Below are 25,883 nucleotides of genomic sequence, written 5' to 3' on the forward strand. Positions count from 1 at the left end.
TATTGGCCATCTATCTTTGGAGAAATGTCTATTCAGGTCCTCTGCCCATTTTTTAACTGGATTGTTTGTCTTTTTTGGTGGTAAGTTGTATGAATTCTTTATATGTTTTGGACATAAATCCATTATTGGATGTATCATTGGTGAATATCTTCTCCCATTCAATAGGCTGTCTTTTTGTTTTGTCGATGATTTCCTTTGCTGTGCAAAATTTTTTCTTTAGTTTCACTTGTTGAGGAGACATCCAAAAAAAAAATGTTACTAAAAGCAATGTTAGTTTGCTGCCTGTGTTCTTCTAGGAGTTTTATGTTTTTAGGTCTTACGTTCAGATCTTTAATCCATTTTGAGTTTATTCTTGTTTATGGTATAAGAAAGTAGCCTAGTTGATTTTTTGCATGTATCTGTCTAGTTTACTCAACACCATTTATTGAAGAGACTGTCTTTACCCCATTGTATATTCTTGCCTTCTTTGTCATAGATTAAATAACCATATAGGCATTTGTTTATTTCTGGGCTCTCTGTTCAGTTCTAGTGAACTATATGTCTGTTTTTATGGCAATACCATGATGTTTTGAATTCTTTAGCTTTGTAGTATAGTTTGATATCAGTAGCATGATACTTTCAACTTTATTCTTTCTCAGATTGCTTTGGCTATTTGAGTTTGTTTGTAGTTCCATATAAACTTTAGGATTATTTGTTCTAGTTTTGTGAAAAATGCCATTGTTATTTTGATAAAGATTGCCTTGAATCTATAGATTGCTTTGGGTAGTATGGACATTTTAATGATGTTAATTCTTCCTATCCATGAACATGGTATTAGCTTCCATTTATTTGTATCTTTTTCAGTTTCTTTTTCAATATCTTATAATTTTCTGAGTACAGGTTTTTTACCTCCTTGATTATCTTTATTCCCAGGTACTTTATTGTTTTTGATGCAGTTATAAATGAGATTGTTTTCTTAATTTTTCTTGCTGATAGTTCGTTATTGGTGTATAAAAATGCAGCTGATTTCTGGATATTAGTTTTGAATCCTGTTACTTTACTGAATTCATTTATCAATTCTAATAGTTTTTTGGTGGAGTCTTTAGAATTCTCTATATTGTATCCTGTTGTCTGCAAATAATGACAATTTTACTTTTTCCTTTCCAATTTGGATACCTTTTCTTTCTTTTTCTTGTCTGCTGTGGCTAGGACTTCCAAAACTATGTTGAATGGAAGTAGTGAAAGTGGACATCCTTGTCTTTTTTCTGATCTTAAGGAAAATGCTTTTAGCTTTTCACTATTGAGTGTGATGTTAGTTGTTAGTTTGTAATAAATAGCCTTTACTATGTTGAGGTATGTTCTTTCTGTTTCCACTTTGCTGAGAATTTTTATCATAAGTGGATGCTGGTTTTTGTCAAATGCTTTTTTGTATTTATTGATATGATCATATGATTTTAATTTTAATTTTGTTTATGTGGTGTATCATGTTAATTGATTTGTGGATATTGAACCAATGTCGCACCCCAGGAATAAATCTCACTAGATCATGGTGTGTGATCTTTTTAGTGTATTGCTGAATTCAGTTTGCTAATATTTTGTTGAGGATTTTTGCGTCTATGTTCATCAGGGATATTGGCCTATAATTTCCTGTAATGTCTCTGTCTTGTTTTGGAATCAGGATAATGCTCATTTCACGAGGCCAGCATTACCCTGATTCCAATTTTTCATTTCTCTGATTACTGGTGAGACTGGTTTTTGGACATTTGGATTTTTTTTTCATATATTTTGCCCATTTTTCTCTTAGGTTGTCTCTTGTTTCCTTTCTTTCATTATAAAAATACATTATATACTTTAGATGCTTTTTCTTTTTGTATCCTACAAATATTTTCTTCAATGCATGGCTTATCTATTAACTTTGTACAGTTAGTATTTTTTGTTGTATAGTAGTTGTAAATTTTGATAGTCAAATTTATTTGTGGCTTAAAAAAATTTTATTTTTAAACATTCTCAAGTCCAGTATTAGTAACTTTTGCCTTTTTCCTGAACCAGTGGAAAGTTGCTAACATGGTGCCCCATCATTCCCAAAGACTTTAGTGTGATTTTCTATAAATAAAGACATTCTTCTATGCAGCCACGATGCAATAGAGAATAGAAATTAACATTGATAGATTAGTAGCATCTAATTCTTATACCCAATTCAAATTTTGCCAATTGTCTCAGTCATGTTCTTTATAGCAAAAGAATCCAGTTTAAATCATGTGCTACATTTAGTGCTCATGTCTTTAGTCTTCAGTCTGGAACTGCCCTCAGTCTTTATTTGACTTTCATAACTTTGTCACTTTTGAAGATTATAGGCCAGTTATTATGCCAGTTTGGGTTTGTTTGATATTTCCCCTCATTATGTGTCTTTGACTAGAATATCACAAAAATGGTACTGTGTTCTCATTGCATTCTGTCAGGTTTCACATAAATTTGATTTATTCTGTTACTGATGATGTTCACTTTGATTACTTTATTAAGATGATGGCTACCAGATTTTTCATTGTAAAGTTACTCTTTTTTCCCTTTAATGAAAAATTTTGTGGGGAGATATTTTATAGTTATGTAAATTCATCATTTTTCATCAGACTTTCAATTTATTTTTTTATGTCAATATGAATTCATAGTTCTTTTAATTTATTTGATTAGTCATAATTTGTTAGTTTTATTTATTTTGTTGTTCAAATTTTCCTGGCTGGCACCAATAGAGCCCCTTTAATCTGGCTTTTCTGTGTCCTTCTAACATGTACCTATAATTCTTTGAGTAATTATTTACCAGCAAAAGGAGATATTTTTCAGGCTTATCTTATACTCTGTCTGCTTGAGCCCTGGAACCAGCCATTTTTCTAAGAAACCACTTTTTTTTTTTTTTTTTAAAGAATATCATTTAAAAGCAGCCAAGATCTATGTGCTTGGCGTGCTCATTACTATTGAGTAACCTGGCTCTCATTATTCTTGGTATGTTTGTTTATTTGATCAGTTCCCCTTTTGAGGGAAATTAGTCATCTCATCATGGTTGTCACTGAACCTCTTTACCCTACTAATGTGCCAACAGCACACACTGAGTCACCCTCCTATATGGTATCCTCCTTACCCCACTGGGCTTTAATGCCCTCTTCATCCGAACTCTTTGGTTCTGACACTTCGTATCAGGCTGCCTTTATACAGACATCCTCTTTACCTCCCCAGGTCACTCATGCTAGGACTTCATGCTGGTCCAGCTTCCTACCAACCAAACAATATGGATGCAGTCATTTATTTAGGTGTTTTTAAACATTTTTTTTTAGCAATGTTTGTAGTTTTCAGTGAAAAAGTCTTACTTAGCTTTTGTCATATTTATTCCTAAATATTTCATATTTTCGATGCTTATTTTAAATGGTATTGATTTTTAAATATTAATTTCCAGTCACTTATTATTAGTATACTATTAATTTTTATATATCTTGTATTCTGAATCCCTCCTAAAATCACTTATTAATTTTAGTAGCTTTTTTTGTGTATTCCATTGGATTTTCTATGTGGATGATCATCTTGTTTGTAAATAAAGACAGTTGTATTTCTTACTTTCCAATTAGAATGGTTTCTTTTTGATTTGTTTTTCTTGCCTTATTGAATTGGCTAGCACCTCCAGTACAGTATTGAATAGAAGTAGTGAGAGTGGATATCTTTGCCCTGTTCCTGATCTTAAGGGGAAAGCATTTCACCATGAAGTAAGATGTTAGGTATAGTTTTTTTGGTACATGCCATTTATAAGATTGAGGAAGTTCCCGTCTATTTTTGGTTGTTGATAGTTTCTAGTAGGAATGAAAATTGTTTTTGTCAGATGCTTTTTTCCTCAGTTGAGATGATCATATATTTTTTTCTTTTTGAGTTTATTTATGTGATGAATTATATTGATTAATTATTGAATGTTAAACTAAACTTGCATTTGTGGCATAAATCCCTTTTGGTCATGTTATATGATGTGGTATTTGATTTTCTAAAATTTTGTTGAGGATTTTTGCGTCTGTGTTCATGAAGAATAGATATCTCTAGTTTTCTTTTTCTTTTTTTTTTAAATTATGTCTGTGTTTGATTTTGGTGTCAGATTAATGCTGGCCTCATAGAATGAGTTGGAAAGTATTTCCTCTTTGATTTTCTGGAATAATTTGTATAGTATTGGCGTTGTTTTCCTTAAATATTTGGTAGAATCCAGCAGTGAAGTCACTTGGACCATGACATTTGTTTGTTTTTGGTCAGAAGGTTTTCAAGTACAAATTTAATTTAAAAAATAAATACAGGGCTGTTTGCATTTTTGTTTCCTGAGTAAATTTTGCCTATTTTTGTCTTTCAAGTAGTTCGTGCATGTCATCCAGGATTTTGAATTCATTAGTAAAAATGGGTCATGATATACCCTTATTATTTTAACATGTATAGAGTCTATAGTGATATTTTTTCTTTCTTTGCTTATGTTGGTAATTTGTATCTTTTCTGTCTCTTTTTAAAATTTATTTTTGTTACAGTTGACATATAATATTGTATTAGTTTCAGGTGTACAACTAGTGATTATATGTTTATATACCTTATGAAGTGATCACCCTGGTATGTCTAGTACTTATATGTTCTCTCTCTTTGTCCTTGTCTTTGCCTCTGTCTCTCTGATTATTTTAGCTAGAGGTTTATCAATCAACTTATTTTAAAAGCATCTTTAGGTTTTATTGAGTTTTTCCCTGTTGTTTTTCTGTCATCTGTTTTATTGATCTCTGCTATAATTTCTAGTATTTCCTTTCTCTTATTTAGGGTTTAATTTGCTCTTTTTCTAGCTTTATAAAGTGGAGGCTTAGAGCATTAATTTTGGTTCATTCTTTTCTATTGTAGCCATTTAAAGCTTTACTTTTCTTTCTAATTAGTGCTTTTACTGAATCTTACATGTTTTATGGTGATGTGGGGTTTTTCCAGATATTTTCTAATTTCTCTTGTGATTTTGAAAATTCAATTCACTGATTATTTAGAAGTGAACTGGTTAATTTCCAGATTTTAGGGGATTTTTTTCAGAATTTTCAAAATTTATTTGTAATTTTAGTTTATTGTGTTCATAAATGCAAAATGTATGATTTCAACCTTTTATGTTTGTTGAGACTTGTTTCATGGCCCGGCATGTGGTCTATTTTGGTGAAAATTACATGTATACTTCAAAATAATGTGTATTCTATTATTGAGTTGAGAATTCTTTAACTGTCATTTAGGTACAGTTGGTCAATAATGTTGTTCAGGTTTTCTATATTCTAGGTTTATAGATTCATTCATTCTTCAAACATCATTTCTTTGTTTTCTGGCTTATGTACTTTCTGAGGAGAGGTATGTAAACCAAACACAGTCTTTCTTACCTTTGTTCTTCTGTACTTAATGTGTCATTTCCCCACCTGTTTTAAAACTTTGTCTTTATCAGTTGTTCCCAGCAATTTGATTTTGATGCACTTTGGTGTAAATACACATACATGCATATATCCTGCTTGTGGTTTGTTTAACTTCCAATTTCTCTTGTTATTTTTGTGTCTTTCTTTAAATACATATATATAGCATGACTATCTGTTTTCAGGTGCTTTTTGCTAGTTTTGTCACTTCTGGCATTTTGGATCTCTTTGTGTAGACTGGTTTTGTTTTCTTCTAGTTATTAAGTCAGGTTTTTGGTTCTTATCATGTCTAGTAATTTTTGATTGGGTAATAAATGGACATTATATTTTGTTGATGAGTGTCTGGATTTGGGGGGCTTTTTTCTTCTTAGTGTCAGTTTTGTCTTGGCAAATAGTTTAGTTTGCAGATCTGTTCAAACTCCATTTTTAAGTTTTGCTAGGTCTGCCTTCTTTTCCAGGGTGTTTCAGAGTAGTATTCATCTTTGCTTAATAACTCAGGAGTCCTCAAGGACACCACACTTGGACTGTTCACAGTTTGGATATTTCTCTGTCTTGTCTAAACTCCTGGAAGTGTTTATATTACATTTCCCTGGTGTCTGCCTGTCTCTCCCTCCTTCCCTTCCCTTCCCTTCCCTTCCCTTCCCTTCCCTTCCCTTCTTTCTTTCTTCTTTTTGCCCGTCTATGTGGAATTTCACTTTTCCTTTGTCTGGCGTAGTACTCAGCAAAGACTCAAGGGAACTCCTGTGTAGATTTTTGGAGTTCTTTTCTGCATTGCTCCGCGCCCCCCTCCTTTTTTTTTTTGAATTCAAGCTGCACAACCTGAAGGTGTGTCAGTTTTCCTGAACTCCTTCCTATCTCTGACTCTAATACTGTAAACTGCTGAGTTTTGTTTGGGTTTTCTCTGACCCTTTTCATGGTCTAGAAATCACCTTCAGGTAGATGATAACTCAGATAATTATTAAACTCACCTTGTTTGTTTTTCTTTTTTCAGAGATTACTCTTCTCTTACATAATGCCCAGTATATGGAAACAGTAGCTTCATATATTTTAGCCTGTATTCTAGTTTTAAAAAGTGGAAGTTCAGGTCTGTTCCTTGTTACTTCTTTAGGTTGGAAGACTAGTTATTTTTTTTTAAAGCTATAAATATGCTGTAAGCTTTTATATTCCCTCAGGAAAGATATATGACCATCTACTATCTTTAGTACATAGAAGGGATTAAATCTTTGTTAATTGGTGCTTTTCGATTAGGAAAGACATTGATACTTCCTGTGGTGAAAGTTTTTATTTTATATGCTTATTATACTCTGAATTTTAACAAAAATTTCTCTTGAGTAGTTGTGATCTGCTTTAAAAGATCACTATGAGGATTTTAAAAACCATTATTGTGAAAGAGTTCCATGGCAAGAAAGTACCAAAATTTAATTTGCTTGGCATTAACATTTCTTTTCTCATGATAGCATTCAACCGTGTCTAAATTATTCTGACCTTAGTTATTCAGTTTATAGGATTATTTAGACCTCTTTTCCTGCTCCCTTTCTTTTTATTCCTTGCTTTTATTTCATTTACTTTCTTTCTGTTCACATCTCTATTAGGGAGCCCTCATGAGGGGGCGAGGAGGAGAGCTAGAACACCTACAGATGAAACATGAATTTGACTTTTGATTCAGTTTTAATAATGTTTAGAAGTTGTCAAAAGTAATGTAAAATCTTATTTTAGATTTCCATGACTTTGGAAATAGAATTTTATTTCTTTTGGTGTCTGCTATACAGATGTTTAATTGATTATCATTCTTTAACTTGTCACTGATATTTGAACTACACAAGAAATGTGAACAATCTTATTGATGTTAGTCTGAACATGAATATGTTAGAGAAAAGACAATGGGGAAATAAGGTGACATTCTTTGTTTCCAGGAATCACTAGGTTTTGTACTAATTAGCTTTGAAAAATGTGGAGTTATTTGACAGACCAGATGTTTTCGGCATACAGCCATGTGTCTCATCAGTGAATGTGCCTTGTGTCTGCAGGCAACACTGTTAGATTTTTCTCATTCTGTAAACAATGTTCCAAAATATAACTAAACCCCAAAGTGTGTTTATCTTTTTGGCTTAATTTCTGGCTTTCTATCCATTCTAAAGTTTCTCTCTAGAGGAATTGCATTTTATTGCACATAGCTCTTCGTACCTAATTTTAGTATAAACACTATTCTGTTTACACTAAACCACGTGAATTACACTGTTTTTTGAGTCTACATTTTTAATAAAAGCAACCATTTCAGATCTGTACTTTTATTTGTAAATTTAGTAGAAATAAACCTTTCTTCCCTCCTTGTATTGGGAGTAAGATTTTGATTTTTAGAACATATGAGGGAGAAATAACAACCACTAACACCGCGCCCCCCCCCGCCCCCCATAAATCTAATCTCTAGTCTTTGGTATTTGTGGTACTTTGGTATTTGTGTATTGGAGCAACAAGAGATTAAGTATCTATTGTGAAATTTGTTCTTAAAATCTAAACTAGAGCTGTAAGTCATTTATAGGATTGGAACTGAGTTTTCCTATACTAAATATATCATTGGAAAGTAGGAAATTAAAAACAAGAAGAAAATTATCAACTATATGTTGCAATCCAAAGTAAAAAATCAATACATTTTTGTATATGTTTTCTAGTTATTTTTCTGTGAACTTATGTGTGTATATTTATTGATATTTAGCTCATGCATGCATACATATTCGTAATTTACACATGCATACATATTTATAACTTAAAAAATGTTATGCTTGTACTTGTAATTTCTATTTTTTGAAATAATTTTCATTCAAGAATATTGTAAACATTTTGCTATTTTGGTAGTCTTTTACTACACAGATATATCATAATGTGTTTAACCAATTCCTTGTTAGACATCTAGATTAGTTTTTTATTTGCTAACAAATATAACTACAATTCAAGAAGTTTATGCATATTTTGTACATCTAATTTTTTTTTGGAAGTGCAGCTGTTTAGAATACTTGTTTTGGTAAAAGTTTTCATTGGAAACGTGTATCATTAATGCAAATTTGTTTACCAGCTGGGTGTGAATTATCATTTATTAAAACCCATGATGATAATATCCCTTATCTTTAAGAATATCTTGGCAGTTTGAGTGACAAAATTATGTTTATGATTTGCATTTCTTCACATATCAATTCAACTTCTTTATTCATATGTTGGCCTTTTTCTTTTCATTCTTTTGTGCACTTTTCTTTGTTCATTGCTTTAAAAAATACCAAGTTTATATGTTGCAAAAACATCTTTATCAGGTTGCTGTTTCTTCTTTATTCTTATTTTTTTTTTGTATAACTTATTGTGTTTTTACCTAGTCACTTATTAATCTTAGTTTTATTCATTTTCTTGTGCTTATAGATGCTTTCCTACCTATCAGATAAATATCATCCATTTTATTATAAAATATTTATCTGCATTACCAGCAATATTTATTGTCTTAAGATCTATTTTATCTGCTATTAACATAGCTATTCCATCACAGTTACTTTTTGCATGCTATATCTTACTCCATGTTTTACTTTAACCTATTTGTATCTTTGAATGTAAAGTATGTTTCTCCTAGAAAACATATAGTTGGATCATGCTTTTTAAATCCTATCTGACAGTGCCTGCCTTTTGATTAGACTGCTTATTAGTCCATCTGCATTTAATATAATTATTGGTATGGTTGAATTTTGTTCTTTGTTTTCTATGTTTTTCATGTTTTCTTTTTAAATTTCTACTTTCTCTCATTTAAATACTTTATAGTATACTCTTTTAAAATTCCTGTTAATTTTATTTCATGATCGGTTTTCGAGTTGTTTTTTTAGAAGTTGATCTATGGATTATAATCTACATCTTAATTTATCACAGTCTACTTTAGGTCATTGCTGATATAATGTTGGACTATAGTAGTAGTTTTGCTTCAGTTTAGCTTCATTTTTTCTCTCCTCTTTTGTACAATTATTGTTGTGCATATTATGTCTATATATTTCAGAAACTCAACAATACAGTGCTATAATCATTGCTTTAAAAAAATCTTACCTTTTAATGAAATTAAAAGAAGAAAAGAGAAAATTATTTTTTGGTTATAATTTACTAGTCTTTTATTAATTGTTAATAATTTGAGATTTTCCATGTTTTTTTTTTTTTTTTTAATTAAAACTTAGTACCAGATTTGTCTTAATGTACTGTGAAAACTAATTCAGGCTAGCAATTTTGCCTGAAGAATATATATGTAACTCTAAAGAAGACTGAGTTGAGCTAAAGGTGATACAATTCCTCTTATAGGCATTATCCTGCCCTGAAAACTCTGGAACATCTAGAGCATACCTATCTGCCTCAAGTAAGCCACTATCGATTCTGCAAGGTGATGGTGGACAACATCCCCAAGCTTCGAGAAGAAATTAAGGATGTTTCTATGTCTGATCTCAAAGACTTTCTGGAGAGCATCCGCAAACATTCAGACAAAATTGGAGAGACCGCCATGAAGCAAGTAGGTCTCGGGTTTATAATAGGTTGGCCAATGACTTTGCAAGTGTTCTGTTAAACACAGGTTTCTGTTGCCAAGTGTCTTAATTGTTTCTTGTCATTTTAGGGAAGTCCTTCATCTTTATGGGAACACAGGATTTAGAAATGTATTTTATTTTATTAACAGAGGAACAAATTATTTACTAGTATATTTTTTTGCTGTTTGCATGTTCAGTAATTACTGATTGATTGTGATGGTTTATATTTGGGCTTTTAAGAAGTTTTCTATTTTTTTTAACATACTTTCCTTAACTTTGGATATGATTTGAAGCCCAAGATTTTTAAAAGTTCTCTTTTTAGTTAATGAGCTAAATTGTGCTGAAGCAGGTACCTTTGGTTGATAATTTACTGTGTAAGCAAGATGTCATGTTATATATGTGAATATTCCTGTAATTGTTATTTCTGATATCGTTGGACTTCAGTGAAAAAAGGCCTATTGGGAAATGCTGTGAATTATGATCACTGAAAGGGATTTACTTGCTGCTTATAAATTAAGAAATGTGTTAGGAATATTTAGATTTTTTTCTTTTAATATCTTCTTCGTTAAGTCACCAAAGCCACAGGAATGTCTGAATTTCTTTTGTCATTATGGGTAAAAGAGCAGTAATGATTTATTTATGTTGCTACTTGTGCTTTTAAAATTTAAGTCACGATGGTTTTATTAAAATTTCTCAATGTACCTTATGATGTAGTACCAACAATAAATGGAAGATTCACTTGTTTATGGAAAGTTTTTTGGTTCTGTAAACAACTGTGTCTTGAAAAAGTCATTTGTATTATTCTGTGAGAAGGAGAGAGTAGGTCATATTTGGTTTATATTTTTGGTCTCAGCTAGCCTTGATAATCATCTTTCAGCTGTCTGTCTGATTCTGCAAAAGAGATTTGCCTATTGGGAATCCCTTTCCTAAGAGAATGCAGATATTCTTTTCTCCTTTCTTCTTTTTAATTTTGTTATACTTTACAAAGTGGAAAATTTAAAACTAGTTGATGATAAACCTGATAGAAATAATCATATCACGTCATTTTCTTAGTGGTGAAGAAACAAAATTAATCATTGAAAATATATCTTTGCATTGCTGGGTGATGTTTTGAGTATAAGAATGAAAGTATCTTATAAGTCTTTATTGTGGTAACTATTTTTTCCTAAACTTTCAAAATATAGGAGAATATAGTGCAAAGCTTCTGTGGAAGTTTCCTTTTTTAAAGTTCCTTTTTCTAGGAATCTGCTGGGAAATTAACTATACTTCCTTTTTGAATAAGGGGAGAGTCCATGAAGACTGTTATTTAATGTGAGATTATTTGGTCTTACCCCTTATTTATTTGTAGAAATTAAGGCCCAGGGCGGAGAAGTAACTACGCAAATTCAGACAGTTTGTAAAGGTCAGATCCTGTAGTAGAATTCAGGTTAGATTGAGGTGAATTTGTCTACTGTGGCACTCTATCTGCGTAAACAGCTGTTAGCTATGTTTTTGTCCTGAAAAGAAATGATGAAGAAAGCTTTTGTGAATTTAGGGCTTATAATTAACTGATAACCCTTCATTCCCCCAATAAAAATTTCATGGCAGTGTAGCTCTTATTACATGAATTATTACCCTTTGCTATAGTATATTTAAGATCCTTGAATAAAGATATCTTACACATCTTAAAATCTTCTGTAGTACCTAAAAAGTAAGGAAAGTAGGAAGGAGAGAAAGTACCACATATTTTGTAGATAATGTTAAAAAAAATTCTTGTTTGAATTCATGGAGGTTGGAAAAGAGGGAGAGGAAATGTTTTATTTCTCACTTATGTCCATCTCCACATGGTGTTTCTGATGGTTTTCTTCACAGTGGTGATTTAGGGACTCTTTCCATTATGTGACTGTGCAATCTTTAATATGACTTTGAAAATTGCTGCAGAAAGGGAAAGACCAAAGAGTATTGCATTTGGAAGGAATTTTAAGGGAAGCATGGATGCAGCACATTATCACTTCTATTCACATTTCATTGGCCAGAACTTAATTACATGGCTATACTGATGTGCAAGGGAGGCTGGGAAATGTAATCTCGCCCTGTTTTGAAGAGGAGGACACAGGTTTGGTGAATAGTAGGTAGTCTCTGGCACAGTCTACCCCTTCTGGTCTTTAGAATATGTCTTTCTCTCATCCAAAGAACATATTTGCCCTTCCCTAAGAGAGGCAACCCAATATCACACCCAGCCACTATGCCCATTTCAAAGTCTAGTATCTTCCAGAGATGCTCATCACTCGCCATCAGATCCAGATGTGTCTCTTGAGGGGCTGGTGACCAGGAACTAGGGTGACAAGCTATCTGGATCTGTGTCCTCTCCTAATATATAAGGAAGAAGCAAAAATAGAATAATTACAACAAAAACTTGCATTTAGAAAAGAGAAGAATGGGAAACACAAAATACTCTGCTTCATAGCAAATCATGTCATCCTTTAGGGAAATCTTTTTGCCTTGGTAGCTGGGGAACTTCTTGCTTAGACATTGCTTCCTTGCTCATTGTTCTCCAGGGCCCTTGTCTGCACCCTCATTTTTCTTGTCTATTTTTTTTCTACATTTCTCAAGTGGATGCTGGAAAATATACCTTCCTTAGAAGATTTCTCTCTCTGTCTCTCTCTGTCTTTGTCTCTCTGTCTCTGTCTGTCTCCTTCCCACCCTGCCTCCCTCCCCACACATCTACCTTTATAGCTACAACTACATTTATATCTATCTATATCTTTCATTGCCTGCTTTCTGCTCTTGCAAGTTCAGGGGCCCAAAAGTACTTTTAAGGTTCTGAACAGTCAAAGGTTTATTTAGTCCAGATTAGTGGGGTTTTGGCATTATGGTTACCTCTAAACTCAGTATGCCTTTGATTCGTTTCTTTCCAACAAGTTCTATTTGGACATCATACCCAATGTTCTTTTCCAAATACAATTTTCAGGAATGTTTGGAGAGGTAGTGGAATTGAGGGACCATAGCCTTTGTCTCATGCTGCCTTCTTACTTTAATGCTTCTGTTTTGGGACTATATGAAACAATAGGTGGGAAGATCATATCTGAATCTCATTTTTGCCTCAGGATTAAGTCACTTTTTTCAACTAGAAGTCTTCTTGAGACTTTCTTCCTCAAACCTTTACCTTTCTTTCCCTTAACTGTTTGGGATCTGTATGTGTTCAGCTTTCCAACCCTGTGAAAACTGAGTTTCTGGATTTCTATTTCCTATCAGTTCAGGTTGTACATCAGCAGATTCGTTTCTACACTCATCTCTTTTATGTAATACCTTGCTAAAAGCAGAAAGTAAATGCCAGTATACATTGTCTTTGACTCTTCAGTCACTTATAGAGCCACAGGCCCAATAGGCATTTATTACAGGTTTCAGCTTCACCAGTTGTTTCTCCGCAGTACTACAGGCTCTCCAGGCTTTCCACTTGTGAAATATATATTCTGCTGCCAACTGCCTGATCTCTAAACCAATGCTGTTTATTTTAAGTTTTTGTTATTCTTCTTACACCAGGTTTTTTTTTTTTGTTTTTTTTTGTTTTTTGTTTTTTAAAAAACAATGCTTCCTGCTGTAATAGCTAAGCTCAAAAATCTCACCATTGAAGTTTTATTTTTAGTTCATGTAAAGTCCAAAGTGGATGTTCTGGTAGGGTGGCTCTTCTGCAAGTGATCATCAAGGATCCAGGACTCTTTCAACTTGTGGTTCTATCATTTCAACCTGTGGCTTCGAAGGTTGCAACAGTTGGGAAAAGAGTAAATAATGCCTGGAGGTTTATTATGGACCAGACTTATAAGTGATACATATCATTTTTGCCAACTTTACATTGACCATAGCTCACACACTGCAAATGAGTCCTGGAAATACAGTCTGTGTGACCAGGAAGAAGAAGAAATAGCTTTGGGAATAGCTAGCTAGTCTCTGCTACAACCTGCTATTATATAGCCTAGAAAAATATGTATCGTCCATGTCTCTTGTCTAGTTTCTTCACAGTTTCATCTTTTTGACATTTCCCCCATACGTTTGCCTCTAATTTACTAATTCAATTTTTAGCATTGTCAGTGCTGCTGCTATTCAGAGTTTTATCCTTATTATCATTTGTTCTTATCCTTAAAAAAAGTCTAAGTATTCTTTAGAATCATATGAAAAAACAATTTTGAAAGTCTTATTTATATTGATGTTTGGTCAGAGCTCTTCTAGAAATTATGTAGGCGAATATGCTTTTTATTGGCGGATGTCTTCCTTTTTCTTTTTCCAACCACTGTATCCTGAGTTGCTACAGTGATGCGTGGGTGGGCTTTGTCCTTGATACAGTGAAGTGATGGAGGCAGTTGATAAACTGGCTTCTTTTTGTGATACGCCACCCAAAACAAACTACCAGAAAGTCTCCAAAATAATTAAGCTTTAATGAGCAAATTAAGCTTCAAACTTTTATCTGAGATTATAATTTAAAACTGTTTGTTGTTTAATTTTATTAAAAGATACAATGTAAAAAATACTATTTGAGGATGATCTGAAGGATATACTTATTTATTAATTTAACTATTAAATAAATATCTTATATATTTCAGGTTTTATATTGTATGTAGGTAAAACTTTATCAGAGTAGGAAGCTCTGCTTTGATTGCATGTGGTAGGCAGAATTCAAAGATGACCCTCCTGGTCTGTATATCCTATAAAATCCCCTCCCATTGAATATGTGGGCCTGATCTAATCAGGTGAATTCCTTTAAAAGAGGAATTCAAAGTGGTAGCAGATGCTCTACCTACTGTTGGTCTTGAAGAGGAAACAGACTTCCATGTTTTAGATTAAAAGCATTTAGTGGACCCACCTGTGGATTCGGCCATGGGAAATAGAGCCATTTTTACAGCAGGTAGAAAAATCCCTTCTTTTATCCTAGCTCATTTTCTATGTTGATCTTCCTCCAGTGTGCTTCCAAAGTACTGTACAAATCTGATTTTGGAATTCTCATTTTAGCTCGAAGTGATTTTCTAAAAAAATATCTAAAGTTCTTTGTTAATTGTCTACCGTTTTTTCTGTTTCTTTTGAAATTGATTTATGTAATTCACTTATGGAATTGATTTGTGCAGGAGGGAAGTTCTGTATTTCTTATTTTGATTAGTTTGCCTTAGGGTTTGTGGGGCTACATAACCTTTGTAATGTAAACATTCTTGGCTAGGTTGATTTCTGTGGGAGGCCCTTTAATAGAGGGAAGGATTTATTTACTTTTACAATTCTAACTTGGCCTTGCCAAATTATATGGGTTATATAACTGATGCTTAGGAAAGGAACTGGTTGCCCATAAAAGAAATTGAAGGCTTCCAGGCATTCTTGCTTTAGTAACTGGTTTTAAAGAAACTGACCATTGGGTGAGATTAGTTGTCACCATGGTCCTTTCCATCCTTGACTTTATTTGGTTAAGTGTTGACTAGAGCAAAATGTGCTCTTTTATTTATTGTGTAGACTATCTTTTAACTTAGATCTGGCAACTGAGTTCACATCGGCCATGTAAAGACTGCCAAGTAAAAGCAGTATTGCTGTTAAAACCCCTTGCACTGGATGCTATGCAAGGCTTCCACAGAATATGGTCTTTGGAGTCAAAGAAGTTGGCATTCAGTTGGTCTGGTGTTCTTGGATTTACTTTATATTCTCTTTTCTTTCTTGGATTTGGTATTTATTTCTTACTCCTTGCTCTTTGCTGATATGGATGGCCTGGTGGGTAAGGTGGGGTAATGTGAGAGCTGTTTTACAGGGATTCTTGAAGTAGGCAGCAATTAGAAAACCTTATCTAGATAGTACAATTTTAGTTTACTGGTAAGTGATATGATAGTTAACAGAATAGACTGAAGTTTGGGTTAGACTTCTAGATTTGCCGTTTGCTAGCTCTATGACAATGATCAAGTTGCTAAACATCACCCTTAGTCTTTTTAAAATAAATTTATTTTTAATTGTAATTGACTCACATTTAGTTTTGGAAACTCTATAAAGCTGAAATTTTTAATATTCTTTTCAAAGAAGTGGAAACATTTAAGGAAATCAAGTACTTAGCTCAGTCCCAGACATATAATAAAGGTTAAATAAAAAAAAAAAAAAAAAGAAAGGACTATCCTTGGTGAACGATAATTATTAATAGACTGAGAGTGTGGATAAGATAAAGAGATTGAACTTGATATAGTGAAATGCTTTTATTTTAATTCCTAGAATCCAATTTCTTATGGCATTTTCAGCCTTGAATTAGATCTCATTTTAAAATATTTTTTTTCCTTGCCTTAACAAATTATTTCTATTATATATACTTCTAAAATATTTTGAACTTGATTTCAGTTAAAAAATCCCCAAAATATTAGGTGACTATTAAGTTTGAAAGATAAATATGCCTTTACTGGTGAGAGAAGAAAGATAATTTGTTCCCTAAATCTGTTTCGAGGATAGTATTGCAGTTTGGTTTTGAGGCTTTCTGTTCTTCAGAGCAGACAGGAAACTATAAAGTGTGTGTATATATACATGTGTACATATAATAAACATAATATTTATTTGTTCTGATTAAGCAAAGCATATCAACTTATTAGGAAAAATTTTCTTTTTTTAAACTTTAAGAGAAAATTGTCATATGGACTCCAAACATGGCTTTGTGCTGGGCTCATCCTCAAATAGACCATTGCTTAGAAAACCTAGAGGAAGAGCAGTTATTACAATACTTAGACCATTTCCTTTATATATATATATGCTTTAGTTATTTTAAGATTAAATTCTTTTGAGACTATTCCTTTTATTAATCCTTGGCTTGTACTAAAGAGCAGTAATACTTAATTTAAGACAATATAGTATCACAAGAATAAACTGATGAGTAAAACAGAATATAGGTATAGAAATTGACCCTAATATATATATATATAAGAATTTAATAAGTGATAGAGGCGGTGTCATGCAAGAGGCATAGACATACACAAATTAGCATTATACCACCATATAAGTATAAAGTAAGAGTTCCCTCAGTAAACCTTATAGGAAGAAAAGTCAGCACAGGGCTTGAGAACACCATCATCCTGTTATTCGGTGGAGGGATCTGATGGGGTCAGCTTTACCGTGCAAACAGTGGTACATGCCTCAGAAGAGGACTCTGCTCTTGTATCGTCTATAGGGAAGTTAGGAAGGGGTCTGAGAACATGTAGTCAGTGTGTACTAAATGGCACCTTTCTGCTCTGAGACATGGTTGTTGCTTTACTTGTCTGTCTTCCCAAGCAGTCTGTGATCTCTGTAAGGACAGAGGTCCTTATCTTTATATCTTCAGCACCTTGCTAGCATAGTACTTGGTGATTGTAGGTAGTTAATAAATCAATTAATGACTATATTCTGTGTGTATTTAATTAAATTTAATGTACCCACATCTTAACGTTTTTTTCAGGAAAAACAATCCTTTTTTATGTTCTAAGATATATGTTCTTAGTTATCAATTATATGAAAATATCTAAATTAAAGTATATAAAAATATCTAAAATTGCTCTTTGAATGGATTTTGACCCTATCTGAAGATACTGTGGAGGTGGTAAGAAGTTATCACATTGACTTCTTGTTAAAGATGGTGGATTGAATGCATACATGTATATCTTCTACCTCTCCAAACTCATAAAAACAAGAGCTAAGGGAATTTTTTAAAAAGCACGGGATCTCAAACATAAAGAATACAGGAGAAGAGGTGATAGCGACATTTTTTAGAAGCTGCAAAATGGAAAGGAGTGTGATAATTGTCCTAGCACACCCAAGAAAACTCAATCCTAAACCAGTAATTGAAAAAGCTGAGAACAACTCAATTTTTAGTTTTTTACAGATTCCCCATGTCTTAGAAATTGGCAGCATCAGGTTCCTTTGGTAAAAAGGGATAAGATCAATGCCCAAACAGAAAGATTGGTTGAATATTTATTTCAAAAGCAGTTAGATAGCCTGATTTCTTCCCCACCTACTCCCTAGTAGTCAACTGCCTTATCCCAGCTCTAGCAGAAAATCAGAGGAGAATAGACTCAAGTTGAGGGTAGGGTTACCATACTGAAAGCAGTGAAAGTTTATGTACTAAATATTGTAATTTATTCTGAATCTTACAGCCCTCTTTTCTGATTTGGTTCCCAGAACGTTAATAGCCAGGCTTATACCTTTCAAGTGTGAGATTGGAAGAAACTCTGAATAATATGATTAGCCCAAGAGAAATGTCCTAAAAATATGTCCACCGGGTAGCCCCCAACAAAATGGACAAGTCAGATACCTTCGAAGTCCATAGTTGACTAAACTGATGTATATGCACAGAATTTTCAATCAATTTTTTAGTTTTTGCTAATTTAAAATATGGACAGATAGCTAAAGACTAGCAGACATTTGAGAAAAGCCTCTAACATGAAAGTTAAATGTCAGAACAAACAGATTGTACAAGAGGAAAACCAAAAAGACAAAGCGATCATCAGTAACAGCATTAGAAAGATAAGAGAAGATAAATTACATGCAAAAAGCAAGATTGGACTGCTACATAAAAGGAGAAATTGAGAGAACAAAAAGAACGTTTAGAGGTTGAAAATGTGGTAGTAGAAACTACTTAAAGAAGGATATTGAAAATAATGTTGAAAAAAATCTTCCAGAGAGAAGAGTGAAGAGAAAAAGAGATGGAATATGGGAAATAGAAACTATATAAGAATATTAAGGGGTCAGTCCTGGAGATCCAGCATTTGAATACTAGGCATTCAAGGAAAAGAGCAAAGAAAACGAGGAAAAGGAATTCAGTCATAAAAATGTGGGAAAATTTCTCAAAATTCTAAGACAGCCTAACAAATTACAAGATCCACCAATGTCCAACAAAAGGTTAAAAATAGACTTACATTAAGGCATAGTATGAAATCTCAGAATCCAGAAGACAAAGAGAACATCCTAAATGCTGCTAGAGAAAAAACAGGTCATGTACAAAAGATTTGGCGTCACAATTATTTTGGACTTCACCGCAGTGATACTAGAAGCTAGACTGAAATGGACCAATGTCTTTAAAGTTCTAAGGGAAAATGATTACAGGTCTATATTTCCATATGTAACCACAATACCAAGCAAGTGAGAGGGTAGAATAAGTAAAGATGTTTTCAGTAATGAAAAGCCTCAAAAATTTACTTCCCACGAATAACAACCACAAAAAAGGATCTGAGATATTCAGGACATGGATAATCCAATAGAGGAGAGAGGCAAATAGAGTTTCTAAGATGATTGTTAAGGGAGGTAGTTCGTTGACAGTGGAGTAGCAAGGCAGAAAATACAACCAGCACAGCCTGGAACATTTTAGTATAAAAGGGATATTCTTAGCAAGATGAAAGTAATGGAATACTGGACATATCTATGCATACTGAGAGGAAATTGAGACAGTTGGGGAGAATTTGGGAACAGAATACATAGAGAACTAAGCAAACATGAAAATAAGAAAATTATTAACTCCAGAAAACAAAAGTTGTTTAAGAAAGTGATCGTGGTATCTTACGTGACTTGGCTGTGAATTGCACTTACATAGTTAGAATAAATACTAAAAGCTTATCAAATTAATCCATTGAGTTATATCTGTTTCTGAGAGGTGAATGGAAACTGTGTGCAAATTATGTGGTGCTGGTGTGTTGTGTATTTGAAAGAGACCTCAGTCCTCATCTTCCATGGTACAAAGTCAATAGATAATGCTTAAAACTTAAAACACAACAAAACAGAACAAAACAAAACAAACAAACAATAACCAAAAGCAGAAGCAACACAAGTGTTCAATGGCAGATGAATGAATAAATGAAATTTAGAATATAAATTCAATGGAAAAATTATTCAGCCTTGAAGGAAAAGGGAATTTTGAAGACATTGTGCTAAGTAAGTCAGGCACAAAAGGATAAATATTGTTGATTCCACTTGTATGAGGTTCCTGAAGTAGTCAAATTCATAAAGACAGAAAATAGAATGATTGTTTCCAGGGGATGGGGACAGAAGGGATGATAAGTTAGTGTTTATTAAATACAATTTTAGTTGGGGAAGATGAAAAAATTTTGAAGACGAATGATGGTGCTGGTTGGCACAACAATTTGAATGTACCTGATGCCACAGAACTGTACACTTAATAAGTAAAAAGGGAAATTTTATGCTAGATACATTTTACCGCAGTTAAATAAAAACCCCCAAACAGGAAGTAGCACACATAATCATGCTGTAGAGAGATTAAGAAGTAAGCATCAAAAGAGTGATTGCTTTTGGGCAGCAGGATTTGGAGGGGAAAGAGGAGAGGAGGTAACTGTTGTTTCTCATAATAAACCCAGTAGAACTATTTGACTGTGTACAGCTTAACGATGCATAGCTTTGCATGAATAACTTGGATAAAATATATTGAACAAAAAAAATACATAAGTCATCAGATTTGGAATATATATATAGCAGACAGAATTTGTTGGTGAACTGAATATGAGGTAAGAAAAATTCTGATTCTCAGGGTACAAAGGAAGAGTTGCCTTTATTTTAGGGACTCTTAAACTTATCTATGGCATTTTTGATTTCCTTTTCTGCTTTATGTGGGGTAATTGAGCATCTCCAGTCTTCAGATTTGTAGATGTTAACAAGATGGGATTGGAATTATGTGTTAGATATAAATTAAATTCAGATTCATTCAATTCTCCATTATATTATGTGCCTTAAGAGAACAGATAAATTTAGTAGAATGGGCAACAAAGCAAATGTTTTCTATAATGTGAAAATCTTGAAGGTGATTAAGTTTGAAAATTCGTGATAATCAGAACAATCTCTTTCCTTTGTCTTGAATTCTAAAGATAAATATTTACCTGTGTTTAGAAGAGAATAGGAGTTGTTCAGTACTCTTGGTTGCAAAATAAATGTCCACCTACGCCACCACTGCCACTGTTGCAGGCCAACATACTCATTTCATACTTGGGCTTATGTTCTGATGAGTAAGTGAGTGTGATTCTTGTGCTGCTGCAGGACAAGATTGGGAAAGGGAATTAGAAGAGCAATGAAGGAAAATAGTGCTGATAGGCTAGCGTTCATATAATTGGGTTGGCCTCAGAGTCTTGTGGGAGAGAGCCAGTGGCCTCATTATTATTATATTGAGAAATGTAACTTTCTCTTAAATTTAAAATAAAGGAACATGACCCACATTATGAAGTTTTTCTTGGGTGGTTTGTAACTGAACTTCATTCTAGTATAGTACCCCTGGGATTTCCCACTGCCCCAAAGTGTCATGAATAAATGTACTACACTAATGTGAAAATGAGGTTCAGTTCACTGAACTGACTTTTGACTTGAACCCTGAGACCAGTACTTTAGATCCAAGTTATGTGGTGGGAATGAATTGATCTTATTAACATAAGTAAGATGATATCTGCTTATGTTTTTATTTTATAATATAACCTCTGAAATATGAAAGGATACTTAAGAGGTTATTTAAAACAATGCCTTAAATGTAATATGCAAATATACAGCCTAAGTGCTGTTAAACATTACTACATAGAGGGCCAAGAACAACCACTTTATTATTTTTATTATCAGATAAAGTTTAGATTGATCAGGCACAGCCTCTTTCCGTCTTTCTAAAAGATGAATGGAAGCAAGATGTATTTTTCATCTCATCATTGGAATGAACTATTAAAGCTTATGTTTAATAGGTAGTGATCTCTCATTATAGGTCTGAATGAACTAGTATTCTTGTGTTTATTTATAAAATTACTGTCTTACTTTGTATATGGATGGTGTTTTCTCAAGCCATATATAACAACTACATGATTGAAATAGAATAAATATTTTAAAACAAAGGCTTGCTTCTCTTACTTCCTATCTCTTTATATGCTAAGTTCCCCCTCTTTCCATTTTTCTTCTCTTTTTTCCCTCTTTACTTCTCCTTTTTCCTTTCTTTCTCTTCCTCCTTTTCCCTTTCTCTTAGTTGTAGAAATCCTGCTTGCAAGACCCAAGAATTCAGCTGAGTACATGCTGAACACCCCAGCTAGGAATCTTTATTATTAAAAAATCAACCATGATGTAAGATCTAAAACCATATGAAGTTTAAGTCAAGTATGAAGTCCATGGTATTTGTTCTCTATTATGTATGTGTTAAACTGTGTGGATAATGGTTCTTTGGTCTAAAGAACAATTCCAAGTATGACATTTTTAGAGGGTTTAAATTCAACGATAAGGACTAATCAGTTCTAGCTCTTACCAGATCCTAGACTTTCTTGATATTCTGATACAACCTCACTATTAATTCTAATTAGGTTACATAGATTCTACTCTTTAATCTGATATCAACAGTGAAAAGTATACAAAGCAAACAAGGATGCCAAGGACATGTTTAAAAATGTAAGTCTTGCCCATTTTTTACTTAAATCTGATTAATCCTTGGACCCTGCCTACAAATATAATTTAGTCTGCTGTTTGAATTCCATCTTAAATTAAAAGTTTTTTTTGTTTGTTTTGAGTGCTTTCTCACGTTTAACATGTTTAAAAATGTAAGTCTTGCCCATTTTTTACTTAAATCTGATTAATCCTTGGACCCTGCCTACAAATATAATTTAGTCTGCTGTTTGAATTCCATCTTAAATTAAAAGTTTTTTTGTTTGTTTTGAGTGCTTTCTCACGTTTAATTCTTCTCTGCCCTAAGTTTAGATCTATTTAATACAATTCTATAAAATAGATCTCATAAAGCATGACTGATAATGTTTGGTCATTTTAATTTTTTTTAAATGCTTTTATTGGGCCAGCAGGATTCATTAATACCCAAGAAATTAGATCTCTTAAGTAATTGAGTATGGAAGTTACTGTAACATTTCGTAAATAGAAAAATTATGAGTTGTAAAATATTATAATCTAAGAGGAATTGTCACCAACTAAGCTGCTTTTTTTTTTTAAAGATTGAGTTTGATTATATTGGTTATAAGAACACTTTGAAGTAGCAGTCTAAGAATGTAGACCATGTAATATATTTAGGGTTGGGAGAAAGGAGACTGGTTCCATTGCTGACACTGTCAAGGACTATAGACATTTACTCATTATGAACTTGACTTACACTCATTGCAAACTAGGAGAGATAATGCCTTACCTTATCTTTATCATGTAGTTAAAGTGATAATTCAGAATACAGAGCATCGATTAACCCTCTTTGTAATAATTTTTAGGGAAAGTAAGCTCATATCCATGCCCAGTCAAGTCTTTCTTGTAGAAAAACTTTTACAGTATCTTCAATATTAAAGAACAGGTTTGGAATCAAGAAAGCTGAATTAGAGCCCAGCTATCTCACCGATAATGTGACTAGGCAAAACCATCTCAGCCTTAGTTTCCTTTTATTAATAAGAGTCAAATAAGAGCATGTATGTAAAGTACTTAGCCCTGTGTCCGAAACACAGTAGACACTTAATAAATATGGCGTTTTTGAAGATTTTTTTGTAAAATCTTCATTTGTAGGATGGTTATTGGTAGCCTGATACCAACTGTCTCTCCGCCTCTCCATCTTATTAAACAATTGCAACTATAGTTTTCCATGAATATTTTAAAACAAGCTGATTTGGGAAAGTATGAGCCACTACTTTTGGAGGGGAAAATTTTTTTTGACCTTAAAAGGTTTTCCTTATTATTTTCAGGCTTTGGTGTTAAGAAATGCAGGGATTGTTGTTGTTGTTTGTTTTTGTTTTGTATTGTATTTGAAGTGATGGCTTTAACGTCAATGAGAAACCAAACCCTAGATCTGTTTAAATAAGCAATTTCAGACCTTAGAAATTAATGAGACTTAAATGGATTTTGCAGAATATAGTGGAGCCAAGTTTGAGGTTTGGATCTAGAGCCCTCTTCGAATCCCCATGGCGTGCCCTTTGACCTGCGGAATGGCTCTTAACAGTTCTGGAGAAACCAGTTGAGAATTCCTAGGATTGTTGTGCTTTCAGCGAGTGGTTTATCCTTGTCCTCTGCCAGATGTTTTCTTTATGGAGCACAAAAACTCCATCAGAATAATGCCAAGGAAACTGATATGTGAGGAAATAAAAAGGAAATAAAATATTCAGACATGTTCAGGAGTGCCAGAGAAATAGACTCAAGGATGATATAGAACAAGAGGAATCTAGCTTCGTAATATTTTCTCACATCTTTCTAGATCTCCCTGATATAAAAGTTTTAGCAGGTAACCCTAAAGTAGTTAAAAACATTTTTAAATTTACATACAATAAAATTCACTATTTTTTGGTGTGCATGAGTTTTTAAAACGTGCATAGATTCATGTAACCACCACTACAAACAAAATACAGAACAATTCCATCACCTCCCCAAATGCCCTTTTGCTGTCCCTTTGTAGTCAAACCTTCTCTGTACCCATAACTCCTGGTCATTGATCATGAAGTGTATAAAACGTATAGCATGGGAAGCACATCCAACAGGTAATGACTACTAGAAACTTTAGTTAATTAATTTTAATTATTGCTGGGCTACTCACTGATTGGGAATGTGTCCTTTCTCTCATTCTCTCTTGTTTAGGATCTTAACAGAGAAATGAGCCCCAAAACAAAAATTCAAGGTTGAATTTTTGCAATTGAATAGTGACAGGAGAACACCTAAATTGTTGCTTTTTCTAGACCTATGTAATTCTAAGGTTTAGAAGCTTTATCACCTTTGAGCTTGACTCTCTAGGGATGGATAAATCACTGCTCCGAGATGGTTAGGGAATATCACACTTTGGACTAGGAGGTATGTGAAAAAGACAGATTATTAGAGTTGACTTTTTCACTCATAGACTTCTTTCTTTGTTCTTTGTGAGAGGCTAATAAACAGAGCAGTGGCAAGAGTTTATACTGTGAGCTGAAAGTTTTCAACTGAGTGTGTTTTGTTTGTTTTGAAAACTTGCAAAAAAAGTTGTTTTGTTGACAGTTCAGGCTACTTTACCTTCCTGACATGACATACTTTTCTAATTGCACATCTATAGCAAATTTAGAACAGCTCCCAGTTATTACTTGTGTGTGTGCATGTGGAGGAGAAAATTCTCTGCAGATTAGGGCATTTGTTTGGGGGGAAAGGAAGCCTTTGTCAGATTGTGGTGCCTGCTTGCACGTGTGTGTGTGTTTGCTTAAACTTAGAAGTCAGCCAACCGTTGAGGCCTCAAGAGTGTGGTTATTCATTAATACAGAACAGTGTATAATGGATCTTTATAAAATTTTTTAGATATTTGGAAATTTTTAAAAATTTAGAAAATACTGTTTTAGAAATGAGAGTGGCCTGTTAGGGAAGATGGTTACACTCTGTACCAGTGAGATGTTAGTGAGATTGGGAAGAAACTAGGGACTCGAAGAGGCCTTATTTTTACAAACAGTTTTAACAGGGCCAGTGCATAGGAGGTGTTCTGTCCCATGTCATACCACCATGAGGAAAGTGGACTTTAAATCACGGGAGACCCACTTACGGAATACTAGGTGATAAAAGGGATCTGGAGCAGGTGTTTAGAAGAGGGAAACCTGTAGCTAGGATAGAATCCAGGAAGTGGAACTAAGATGATAATCATTTACTGACATTTTCTTGTGGGCATGTGTCTGAATTGTTCCCATCTCTTTGTTCACGTAGAACCTAGACACTACTTTGTATAAACTAAGCATTCATTAAATTTTTGTTATATTATACATATGTGTACTTTTTTTTTTTTTTGGCAGAGTACTTACACATTTAAGAACAGGGAATCTCCATGGGTATTATGAGAGTTTTAATTATTTTCCTACTCTTCTTAGGCTATTAATTTACTAATGAAACCTATGGCTATTATATTCAACTTTTATATCTCAAGATGCAATTTATCTTTGCAAGCCCAGATGAAATTTATTTTTCTTAAGTATAGTTTTATCTTGACTTTCCTCCAGTGAATCTTTCTCATTTCTATATGAAGTGAATTTTTTTATGGCGTTAAAAT

At 33.2% G+C, this 25,883-nt stretch overlaps 1 protein-coding gene across 1 annotated transcript in view; it reads left to right on the plus strand.

Annotated features, from left to right (window-relative positions):
• Positions 1–25,883, plus strand: part of EXOC6B (exocyst complex component 6B) — a 519,851-nt gene that overhangs the window by 82,521 nt on the left and 411,447 nt on the right. The window contains exon 6 of the mRNA XM_015587609.2: positions 9,729–9,933. Coding sequence (XP_015443095.1) covers positions 9,729–9,933 — 205 coding nt within the window. The remainder of the gene's footprint in view (positions 1–9,728; positions 9,934–25,883) is intronic.

The sequence above is a fragment of the Pteropus alecto genome, unplaced genomic scaffold, assembly GCF_000325575.1.
Source record: "Pteropus alecto unplaced genomic scaffold, ASM32557v1 scaffold131, whole genome shotgun sequence".
In the NCBI taxonomy this organism is placed as follows: domain Eukaryota; kingdom Metazoa; phylum Chordata; class Mammalia; order Chiroptera; family Pteropodidae; genus Pteropus; species Pteropus alecto.